The sequence below is a fragment of the Ursus americanus genome, chromosome 13 (genome assembly GCF_024610735.1).
Source record: "Ursus americanus isolate L20-20 chromosome 13, mUrsAme1.1.p, whole genome shotgun sequence".
NCBI classification, from domain to species: Eukaryota; Metazoa; Chordata; class Mammalia; order Carnivora; family Ursidae; genus Ursus; species Ursus americanus.
This window is the reverse complement of record NC_142139.1, coordinates 42,701,405-42,713,557: the sequence shown is the minus strand read 5'-3', so window position 1 is coordinate 42,713,557 and position 12,153 is coordinate 42,701,405. Positions and strand designations below refer to the sequence as shown.

Below are 12,153 nucleotides of genomic sequence, written 5' to 3'. Positions count from 1 at the left end.
CAATAGGCAACTGCTGCTTCCTACCCTACTATTCCTCCCAAAAAACAAATGATGAAGACTGGACCCTCATTGTCCTACTGAGCTTTCTGATCCCAAAGTCTAGCTAAATGGCAGAGAAGTGGTTTTCCCATGGTGCAGAGTGAGATTTTGAATCTTCATATGTTCAGTACCAGTTTATTAGCTACTTAAAGTTGTGATTATTCCTCTTTTCTCCCAAGTTCAAAGCCTAACTCATTGGTCATGTGGGTTACAAAATAAGAATACATTAATTTATTGTAACAGAGACTGGTTTAATTAATAAATCTTTTCGAAAGTTTTTTTTGTGTATGGCAGGTCTTACATAAATAAATAGTCTTTAAAGTGGACTTTTGAACAACAAGGACAGAAAATTCCTCTTCCTAATTTGAAGCTTTCCAGAATCAACTGAAACTGAAATTATGAACACTGTCCACAATGATTGTTTCATTAGTTCTCAGTGAGTTAATATAAATGAAGAATACAAAAGAAAGTCATGTGCCATTTTTAATGTCATTTAGCCTAAATACTTTTCCCAAAAAGTCACACTCACAACATTTGATAGTCTTAGAGGGACACAATGTGTGAAAGAATATTCCAATGACATAATATAAAAAAATGTGTTACATATAGAAGAATAAAAATTTATGTTTTGGGGGTTATTGCCGTGGGAAGAAGGGTCTGATCTTCATAGACATCTTCTTCATTGAATACCAGGACCCCTTCCAGTTCATCCATACCACTCCATCATCTGTGCCATGCTTTGCCATGTCCCAGCTGTAATGTCCACCCCAGTAGTATCTGCCATTTGGATTGGCTGCGTGACATCTGTTATACCACCATCCACCGCCATCTTCTTTAGAACACTGTTTTCTGGGATCTGTAGTTATCCTGAAAGGAAATGTTTGGGGTTATTAGAACTGCAGTGCTGTCGAGTTAATTCTTTGCAAAATACCCACAGAAGGGTACTGGGCACAGTACTCTTTCACTCTGGTTTTAAAAATAAAATGAAACTAAAACACTAAAGGCCTTCTCTGCCCTAGAGCAAAAAAGAGAGAGAACTAGGCCTGGTGACAAGTTCATCTGCATTTGTTTCTTTAAACTGACATGTCAGCTTTCAGCTCCCTTAGTATTAGAGAACCATGGAAAACGAAATGAAGACTCCAATACACATAGTAGAATAGACAGACTTTTCTAAATGCTCACTACTCAGAAGGTAACTGTGCTCTAGTTCCGGTTCCGTCTTTTGTCATTGCATGACCTTGGCTAAGTTACTTTGTCTCTCTAAACTTCATCTGTCAAATGAGGAAAATAATGACAACCTTACAGCAGAAATGGTTTAGAGTGACACCTGAAGAGCTTGGTATGGCGGCTAAGGCCCAGGCGGCACCCAAGAAATGATAGTTATAGATAACACGAGCTTCCATTAAGGATCCCAATCACAACATTCATAGTGGCTTTTAAAGCAGGGTTAAAGACATCACACTTACCAGCCATCATTGTCCCTGTCGTATGTGCTGAAGTACATTCCGTTGTGAATGGTCATGGTTTGATTCTCTCCAACCAGTTGAGAAGCTCCTTCTATGAGGGCATTGCCAGCTGTTCCCTTATATTTGCTCACGGACAGTTGGTATTTGTTGGCCTCATTCTGTATAGTGAATCCTCCATAGAGGGCCTTCACCTTGTCGCCTTTCCAGTCCTCCATTTCAATCAAAAGTTCTGTGGGTCCCATGTTGGTAAGCTGGCTAATTTTATCATTTCCAAGCCAATACTCACCTAAAAAAATAAATAAATAAAATCTCACCAAAAATGACACCTTTGGAAATTAAAAACTGCCTTCCTTCCCTTATCTTTAGTTTTACAATATTTTTGTAAACTCTTCTTAACCTCCTAAAAACAGACTCCCGGCACTATATTTTTTAAATGGAAATAAAAAAATTTTTCAACAGGATGATTTATTTTGTACTCCCAGTTTTTACCTGGTAGACCACAGTATTTTTTCCCTTCGGCATTGGTTGCAATATTTCCAAATCCTTGTTTATATGGATCCCATTTCCTGCCAAAGTCAACACTACCATCTTGACGGTTCTGAATTACTGTCCATCCTTTGGTTGAAAGAAACAAAAATGACTCATATTAACCAATAACAAATAATCTCACTTGGGGGGAATGTCTGAATTCCTCACCTATTTATTTTATGTCCCCTTATGTTTAGTGCTTCAAAATAGATACAATAAGGAAATAAATATGAAAGGAAAACTTAAAATCTTTGGAGACCTCAAGTGCTTTATCTTACCCCACATTGTGAATCATAGATATTTCATAACCTTTAAAATATCGGGTTAAGTTCCAAGTCAAATGGCTCATTGTTAGTTATGTTGAAGCTAGGTCTTATTTCTTGGCATTTTATAGTATCAAAATAATTATAGCATAATAGGTGAACAACTATCAAATCCTTACCTCCATTCTCTGTGGTCATGTCACAGTATACTCTGTATGGTGTGATAGAACTGTGAGGCTGAATGAGATACATTTCAGATGTTTCACCTCCATTCCTGATAATTTCCTCACATTCTGCAAACATAAGATAACAAATACTCAGGGAACTACAGCATAACTCCTTGGTCTTTCGTCATCAATTTTATAAGATAACTGATGACGCAGGTTACTGAGGAATGTTTTATTAGACAGTTGAGAATGAATTATAGAAATTGAATCATCCTTTTACTGAAAATCAAACTCAGTTTTGAGTTCTATTTCCCAAGGGGATGAAACAAGCCCTTCTCCACTTTTTATGTCCTAGGATATACATAACCGGCCAGAACACACGGGATGGAGAAACTCCTACGCCTACCCATGCTTCTGCCACCTATCCAAGCAAACATGTGCATTAGCCAGGTGGAGCTACCACCATCATTATATTACATCCAATTCATCAAAAACTGGCGAATACATTAGGCTAAGTCAGAACACAGCTTGCTAGGGATATCTTCATGATGTGTTCTTATGTCATTGGGATTGGTTGGGGAAGAGCCACTAAGATTTTTCCAGTTCTCTTATCTTTAGAGAGTATTTGTTCTGGAACCCTCTGGAAATATGTTTATTAACTGGTTACCTTTGCCAGACACCACAGGAATATTGCAACTGACTGTGCATGGGGTGCGGCAGTATTCCATCTGAGCTGAAACATCAGATTCTAATTTTTGTATTTTGCTTCTCAAGTTTTCCAGGATTGAACGGAGCACACGAAGGTTAGTTGGGACATTGCTGTTCACAGTCTCCTCTATATATAATTGGTGCTTTTCCAGCTCAGAGGAGTACTCGTTTACTGCATTTTCATTATCTGCAAAAATGAAATTATGAAGGAATGGTAAGCATTTTCTCCCAACAAAAAAACTACAGGTATTCAACCATACAGTTGTGATTTTAATTTTCTGAGAATAAGTTAACAGACACAGAGCTACTGTCATGACATGTAGTTGTACTAGAGAAAATTATTTCGTCCATGACTTATACAAATTAACATGAAGTCTAGCTACTAATTTACCTTAGGTGTAAGCTAAAAATTATGCCTAGTGATAAGTACAAAAAGTTCTTTATTTCTCTGGTGGGGAAAAGAGGAGAAAGAAATGTTTAGGCCTCCCATCTCAGAAGTTCAACATCGTGTGGATATACTCGATTTACTTATTCATCTCACATAAGTACAGTAGAGCCTTGAAATTTACAAGAAGAATGTCATGATGCCTTTGAAAAATGTCCAAATTTAGATAAGCTACTCACTGAGATGCCTATGCTAGGCTTACTCACTAGCTGATTCCCTTTTTTTTTTTTTAAAGATTTTATTTGTTTATTTGACAGAGAGAGACAGCCAGCGTGAGAGGGAACACAAGCAGGGGGAGTGGGAGAGGAAGAAGCAGGCTCCCAGGAGAGGAGCCTGACGTGGGGCTCGATCCCGGGACTCGATCCCGGGACTCCGGGATCACGCCCTGAGCCGAAGGCAGACGCTTAACGACTGCGCCACCCAGGCGCCCCTCACTAGCTGATTCCTAACCACCCAGCCAATAGCACTTCACAGTCAGATCTCAAGAGTCAAAGATTTGGTAGCACTATCTGCAGCACAATTGAGTACATCATAGACCACCTTCTTGTGTTCAGAACCTGAAGTATTAAGTCTATAAACGCTAAGGTTGACTCTGAATATTGTCTTCTGATTCACACATTTCTTATAGAATGAAAATAAGGACGTCATGGTGAATTTTTCATAGAAAATGATTCTAGCTGAGAACTGCTGAATAGTGCTTATATGGCAAGAGGCAGGTAAAGGTGGCTAAGTGAGAACCTTAGGGTAATCAGGCTTATCCTGAAAGCAGTAGGATGCTATTTAGGCAATAATAATAACAATAATAATAATAATCTAGAAATGTTGATCTTCTCAGAATCATGCTTTCCCATGGCAGTTCAAGAAGTTCCAATTTCATAGCAGTAGCAAACATAAAACACAGGATATCTACCTATTATTTGTTTCTGCCTGTCTTTCCACATCTCTTTTAGCAGAGTTATATACTGAAAGGTGCTAGAAGAGGACTGGGACACAGACTCCACATTGTTATTTAACTCATCTACGCTTTTTCTGATTGGTCTTTCCTGTTTTACCAAAGTATCTTGCAACTGACATCCTGTAGGACACAACACTCCCTGCAAACAAAGAAAATAGTGAGCATTAGATAAAGGATTCAGATTATGGGTATTTGTGAAAATAGTACATGGTGAAAATTCAATGATATCATTAGCCAATATAAAAACTTGTAATTTGATTTTCTGTATGTAAGTCCAGAAATTCTAGAGTCCTCAACATAATCCTGTGAAGATTAAAATTAGTCCTTACCATAGAATAAATACAATGGGACTATGAAAATTTTACCACCTGAAAAAATGAGGTGGGCAAAATACAAAATTAAGAACATTTTTTACAGTTTTGGGCTCAGACTGAAGAAGACTAAAAAGGAACCTTAACCAAAGGCCCAATAAGTTTTGTAGTTATTTCCAAAATAAAGAAACAAAATAACGATGATGATGTGGGTCAAGGCAACATTAGGAAGCCATGATGAAGATTGGCATTCTCTGCATGGGAGACCCATCAGGACAAGAAACATCAATGTACCCACCAGGTCTGGGTCAGCATGAAGACAGCCGCCAGCATCAGGGGCTTTTCTTTCTACTTTCTTTTGGCCGGCCACTGCTTTGGATGGACGAGCCCGATAGCCACCTCCACTGATGGGAGGTGGGGCAGGTCTCAGGGTGGGAACCTCTTCCCTCTTCTTGTCAAGGGGCCGGTGACCACGGGCATCGACAGTGGCCTTCAGGAAACCAGGCAGAAATACAATGTAAAGTGTTATCGAAGATTTGACATGGAACTATTCCAATACACTCAATTTATAATTTAGTTATCACATGATTCATGGTTTTCTTAAGGTCCATCAACTGGCTAGTCACTGTTGGTAAATCAATAGGCTGCTTAGGTCTCTTTAGTAACAATAGAAAGAAAAACTGCATGTAAAGCTATTGTCCTGGAGGAGTTTTTAAAAAGCCTGAAAATAAAGCTGCATCAGATCGTGAATAGTAATGACCTCAGATTCCTGATACTCATACACTGAAATACATAGAATAATAAGGCATCTACACTGTCAGGAGGAATAAATATTCTCAAGCCATCCGGATTACTAAATTCCTGTAATCATTGTTCATGATTTTCCCGCTTTCAGTTTTTATGAATTGATTAGTTTGCCTAACTCCTATATAACAATATTTAAGAACCAATACAGATTTATTCCAAGTGACATTTACTTGGGATTTATTTGTAATAAGACAATCTTTGACTCAAGCATGTTTGAAGAGGAATAAGGGACTCTGGAGCCAGACTGCTTGGGTTCAAATCTTGACCCTACCACTTACTGGCTACCAAATCTTGGGCAAGTTATGATATATGTGCTCTAGTTCCCTTTTCAAATAGGGATAATAATAGTATCTGCTGTGTAAGACGATTGTAAGGGTTAAACGACTTTGCATGTGACACCCTCCAGAGAGCACCTGACACATAGTAAGTACTCACTCTTTCTATCGCAATAACACATAATAGATACTACAGTTCAAAAGGCTTCTCCGCTACTAATTCCAATCTTATTCCTGTTTTATATCCACGAAATGATTTCTTAAATCATTCTCTTGAAATTTCCTTCATGATTTCTTTATCAAACACCATAATTTTCTCATACCTAAAATAATTCTCAAGGTACATGATTAAAATTATTTGCCAACTTAAAAAATAGTACATTAAAAGACAATGAAGTGGAAAATAGGCAATGCAATGTAAAAGTGTTGGCTGGGATTAACTGTATTGGCATGTGGTCTTTGTCAGCAATCACACTTTTGGGGCTTATTACAAGTTAACAAATGACTAGATGTGAAGCAGAGGCTAAACCCTCTAGAGATTCTGTGAGCCTAGATGTCATGCCATGACTCTATTTTGAATTTTACTGTCATTTATTCATTAAGTTATAATGATATTTAACATTTAATGAGAGTGTGCTTTCGACCCAGGCAAGTTGGCCCCAGATCCGCCTGCTGAATCACTATAGTATCGGGGTATGTGTGATTGTAATAAAAATAATAACGTGTGAAGAGTTGGGGAAAATATATATATTTCATGTGGTCCTGGTCTGTTCTACCAGGAATTTTATGCAATGTGACTCACCTTTTATTGCAAATGAAATTATAATAGAAGAAAAATATTTTCTTTCTATTTCATAGTGCCGTTACAGAGGTAGCATTGATGGTCTAGCTTTACCAGAGAAAGGGAAATTAAAACTATTTAAAGAAATTCTATGGGTATTTAGGTTCATGAAGATCACTTAGTGAAATAACAAAAACTAGAAAATCCATTTGGGAGCCTAAACTAGTAAACTCTCTCTGTAAGGATTAGCTGGTGAGTAGAAATGTAAAAGTTCTTAGCCAAGTATTTACAAAAGTGTACTCTTACACATTCTTTACATTCTTTTTACCTAATGCAATTAACCAGACAACTATCTTTTTATCTGTATGGTTTGATAATCAAAACAACTTAAGTTCCCTTCAAATTTAACATATAATCTGAACAAATCACTTCCTTTAAAGTATTATCGTATACTTTTTTTTTTTATCGTATACTCTTATTTCTAGTGTGACTGTCTGTGTTACATACAAAAAATTTGATCACGATTCATTTGAGAATAAAATTAAAATCCTTCAAGTATTTATCACCCTAAATGCATTTCTGTATTTTTGTTCTCTTCAAACCAAGAGAAATAAATCTGCAAAGAGAGTAGTTGAGGAAGAACTGTTCTACAGATGAATAACTTATACTGAACTATGTGTTTCATAACTATTAATAATAACAATAAATACTACTTATGATTTAGCTTTTTCTCACTTGAAAAAAAAACAATTATTTCATTTTCTATCACTGTACTTGGTCTATTCTACTTTTAGATTAGTTAGTTTACAATTTTCATTCATAAGTCACCAGTAATTTCAGGAACTATATATTACTCTCCTTCACCAAAGAGTAATCTACCACAGCTTTTTTCTCTTAAAATACTGATTTTTCATTATTTTATAGCCTGCAAAATTCTCAGATTTGTCCTCATAACTGTAAAAACATATTGCTAGAATTAAATGACAATCACAGTACTCAGGATAACAAGTAAGAAAAGCAATCTTACCACAACTTTTTCTCCTTCATCCTGGGAAGATAAAGGTAAGAAACAAGAAAACAAGAAATCATTATTTTGTTTTTATGTAAGAAATACTATAGAAATACTACGTAACATTCTTTAAGTAAAATGGGTCCCTGAGATTAACAATTCAATTTCATAACTAAAATCAAGGTTAATTTCATTAAAATATTTATATGATTACATTGTTATATTTTATATTAATAATATTAGTAATAATATAATAAGTTTAAAATAGTCACCAAATCGTCATAATATTGAGCTTGTGACTTAACAATAAAAACACACAATAGTAGCAATAACAGATTCTTCATGGTTTTAAATTTTTGGAAGTTCCAAGAAACCGTCCTTTGCTTGTGGATTTCACTGAGAGATCTTCAATCCTATATATAGCTGAGTCCTTTGTTACGCATCACTTTAGAAATGGTTACCTTCCTTAGTTAATATTTAACGTTTTGGTTCACTTGTTGGCTGAACCATTTTATCACTTAAGCAACATCTTCCCAGTAAGACTTATTTACTTGTCATATAACTAGTCTCTGTTGGCTGAATTTAGAAACACCACAGTTCTTTATTGGACAATAAGAGGGAAAATTAGGACATTCCTCAAAGAAATGTGTATCACCTTTCCAGTAAATTAGCGTAGAAGTTCACAAGGAATGTGTGAAGAAATAAGTATTTTTCACCTAAGCACAAAAATCTGGACCTACTCACAAGGAATCCACTAAAACTGTGAGTTCATAAAAAGTATAGCACAAATGTTTATGCTTTGAGGCAATCATGTAATTAAGTTTTAAGAGGCCAATACATTAAAAATAATATTATAGCACCATACATTTATCCTTTCTTTTAGACGTTAATCAGAATAGGAAAATTACAACTCATGCCTTATACTCTGAGAGACATCAAAAGGAGAATGTCAACTTCTCTTTTTGCTCTCACTTCTTTCCACAGTTTGCCCTTTAATGATACAAGTTAAAGTGTTCAAAAAAATTCCAAACACTGTTAAAATAACTGAGGGAGCACAGATTCCTAAATCAAAATCATTATTGTTGTGATTGGACACATAATTAACATTTTATATTTATATCACATTATATATATTTTACAGTGCATTTTATTGTTTATAAAGACAATGTTAGTTTACCATTAGTGAAGCCTTCATACATCTATTTCAAATAGAGGCTCAGACACTTAATGTGGTCCATCATCACTTCCTGTAAGCCACCAAATCCCCAGCTCTCATCTTTTTATTTATTTGTTGCAATCACGATTAGCAACTCCTACAAGAATCAATGGGGAACTCAAAGTCAACAACACAAATCCCAGAAAGTGTGTTGCTTTATAGCATTTTCTGTGTGTGCATGCGTATGTGTGTGTTTGTGTTTAGTAGGGAAAGTAAAACATTCTCATGACATTTAAAAAGTAATGTTTTGGAAGATAGCAGGTTATCCAGGTTTAAGTCAGGAGAGTATGTTTTTAATCGAGGTAGGGTTGACATAAAATATTAAATTAGCTTCAGGTATACGACATAGTGATTCTACAATTATATGTATGTTAGGAAATGTTCACCAAGGTAACCACCAGTCACCATACACAGTTATTACAATGTTATCGACTTTATTTCTTACCTGTACTTTTCATCCCCGTGACTTAGTTTATAATGCAAATTTGTACCTCTTAAACCCTTCACCTATAAATCATGCTTGCAAGCAGGTTCTTGATAATGGTATGAGACCCACTAAATTATTTTCTTCTCTGGGCAGCAGAGATTGCACCCCCAAATTCTTTTAACTCAAATTTGCAGAAGCAAAGTATTGAGTTTAAATTAAGTAAAATACCTCGCTGGATTTTTCCAAATTTGTCTCTCATTAATCAGTACTGAGTAAATATTGTATTTTAAGATCAGCTTAGTTTTAATTTTTCTTAGAAGAATACACACCCGACCATAAAAGCAAATATATGTGTGTATTAATTTAAAAGAGATGCAAGAACATTTCTCTTTGAAGTAAAACTGAGCAAAAGCTCATTTTAATAATCTGGACAGGGTCTTATGTTAATGTCAGATTCTTGCTGATTTGAAAAGACTATCTGATAAGTAGACTAAAACAATTTTTTTTCTTTTAAGGTAACATTATCAGACTATTCATTTTCAAGCACTGAAACTAGCAATAGAACCATTATTTAATTTTCAGAAGTTTGTTGATGTTCAAGTTCCTTCTGGCATTTAATAGAATCTTGTACAACATTAAAATAAAAATTCCTTTAAAATTCCCACCTTTTTCTACTCTGACTGGCATTCTTCCCATCATCAACAGAAAGGTGGAGGACGGAAGCTACTAGAATGTATGTTCCAGAGGAGCAGAGACTTAATGTTTGTTTTACAAATAGTTCTTGAAAACCTCCTTTGTGACAGGTAGTATGCTAGAGGCTGGGGACACATTTGTGAGCAAGATTGACATGGCAAGCATTCAATAAAAAATTGGAGAATGAATGAGTGAACCAGCTTTCCCTGAAACGTGCCTCAGAAGCCAAGTCCTGATAATCATTTATCGTCCTTAATTCCTGAAACCACGAAGTTCTTTGGTGATGAAACTGAGGCTCCGAGAGGTTAAGCAAACTCCCCAAGGCATTCAGGTAGTAAGTGCGGGAACCAGGACTTGACCCAGGACTGTCTGAGCCTATAGTCCATGCTCGCTGCCCATTATGTCATATTGCCCAACAAAATATAAACATTATAAAGAATTTATCAGTAGCTTTTTTGTGTGTTTGTTGTTGTTGTTATTTTGGCCATCCCATGTCTCGGGGCTATACTGTCTCAGACCAGCTCACTCATTCTTAGCCTTTATTTGCACCCTGATATATGCATGTGGGTGTGGCTATTCTTGCTTACGTGAAAGGCATGACCAACGCAGTGATAATAACTATGAGTTTTTAAAATTCCAGTTCTTGTGAGATATCTTTTCCTCCTGAGTTATATACAGCTACACTAACACTCTAAAGTGCCTAATATTACAAAGTAAATTACCATATTTTCAAAGAGAAAAATATATTTGTAGATACTCTGCTTATAAAAACACTTAAATTTTTTAAAATGTTGATGCTATTGGTGGAGGAGGAAGGGAGTACTATTTGTTCAGTTAAATTTTCAGGTCAATAGTGCAGTGTTCTTCCTATTAGCTGAAACCGTTACATAAGTCAAGGGCAGTAAATCAGTGACAGAGATGACAGATAATCTGTCCTGCCCGGCAGCTCTCTGGCATGAGGGGCAGACGTGTGTGCACTGATTGTCAATGCACTTGCTGATACCTTTACAATTCTTCAGGCCCAGTCTATAGAACACAAGGCAATCTGTGTTCATCAAATATTTATAGAGCTCTTACTGTGTGGAAGTAGTATGCTGGGGGCCAAGGATATTTTGGTGAACAAGGTAGACAAAGTGCCCTCTAATCATGAAGCTTTATGCCTACAGTGAAAGACAGAAAATTAGAACTACTTGTAATAACGCATTGAGCCTAAGTCAGGGAAAGGTGAGGCTTTGGGAATAGTAACTTAGGGACCTAACCTCCTTCAGAGGGAAAAGGGACTTGAAAGGAAAAGGCTTTTGGGCTTGAAACTCGTTGTTTGAATGACTGTGTGGTTTATGTCACACCCTTGGCACGTGCTAAGTATTTTATAAATATCTACGAAACAAGTTTATGAATGAGTGAATGATTAAATGAATAAAATACTGATTCTCTTTGTCTAAATAGCCATAACATTTGAGAAACGATACTAAATCATTATTAGTCTTTATGTATTTTTCTCATCTTATCCTGAGCTACAGTTTGAGAACCACTATCCAAGAGGAAATTAATATGCAAGAGCTGGAGGCTAACTTGGACCAGAGCTTTGATGGGCAAGCCTGAGACCAGTATCGCAATGACAGTTGTAATTGGTTAGCCATTTGCAATGGGAAAGCGTCTTGCAGGGAAGAAGAGAAGGGGCTAGCACCGTCTCCTGGAGAGAGTCTCCCTCTATTGACTTGAAAGATACCAGTTTGCTTTCCTGAAGGAAGCTGGTATAGAGCATGGCAACAGGGGAAAAACCAGCACATTTTCTTCACCCCATGCCAATCATAAGAGCCAGAGAAAAGACAGAGATGCTCTTCTCCTTCTGCCACATTGATACTCAAAACCACAAGGCTATAATGAACACCTGTTAGAGTGCAGCTCCCTTCTCCTGGAATGACCCTTGAAACACAGGGCTCCAGTTGTCCTGTTAGTATAGTGATACCCTGACCCTCTAGCCGCAGATGCTTGAGCTGGTGGTAGATTTCTTCCCTAAGGTAGCCCTATCAGCTTCTCTCCCCCAATTTAATGTTTTCAAA

General features: G+C 36.5%; 1 protein-coding gene across 1 annotated transcript; it reads right to left on the bottom strand.

The window, feature by feature from the left end:
• Nucleotides 1-509: 509 nt before the first annotated feature.
• Nucleotides 510-8,157, bottom strand: FGB (fibrinogen beta chain). Its single transcript, XM_045798779.2, has 9 exons — nucleotides 8,027-8,157; nucleotides 7,773-7,793; nucleotides 5,181-5,372; nucleotides 4,527-4,710; nucleotides 3,131-3,358; nucleotides 2,476-2,589; nucleotides 1,995-2,120; nucleotides 1,506-1,791; nucleotides 510-906 (listed from the first exon to the last, which is right to left on the bottom strand). The coding sequence occupies exons 1-9, from the start codon at nucleotides 8,096-8,098 to the stop codon at nucleotides 675-677; spliced, it is 1,455 nt and encodes a 484-aa protein (XP_045654735.2). The 5' UTR covers nucleotides 8,099-8,157; the 3' UTR covers nucleotides 510-674.
• Nucleotides 8,158-12,153: the final 3,996 nt, after the last annotated feature.

What these genes read in the sequence shown, in the direction of transcription:
- FGB (XM_045798779.2), bottom strand. Translation starts at nt 8,098, where the DNA reads ATGAAGAATCTGTTATTGCTACTATTGTGTGTTTTTATTGTTAAGTCA. An exon ending in TTCATGCTGACCCAGACCTG is followed by an intron (nt 4,711 to 5,180) that starts GTGGGTACATTG and finishes CTTTGTTTGCAG; the next exon opens with GGAGTGTTGTGTCCTACAGG. An exon ending in AAAATACTGTGGTCTACCAG is followed by an intron (nt 1,792 to 1,994) that starts GTAAAAACTGGG and finishes TTATTTTTTTAG; the next exon opens with GTGAGTATTGGCTTGGAAAT.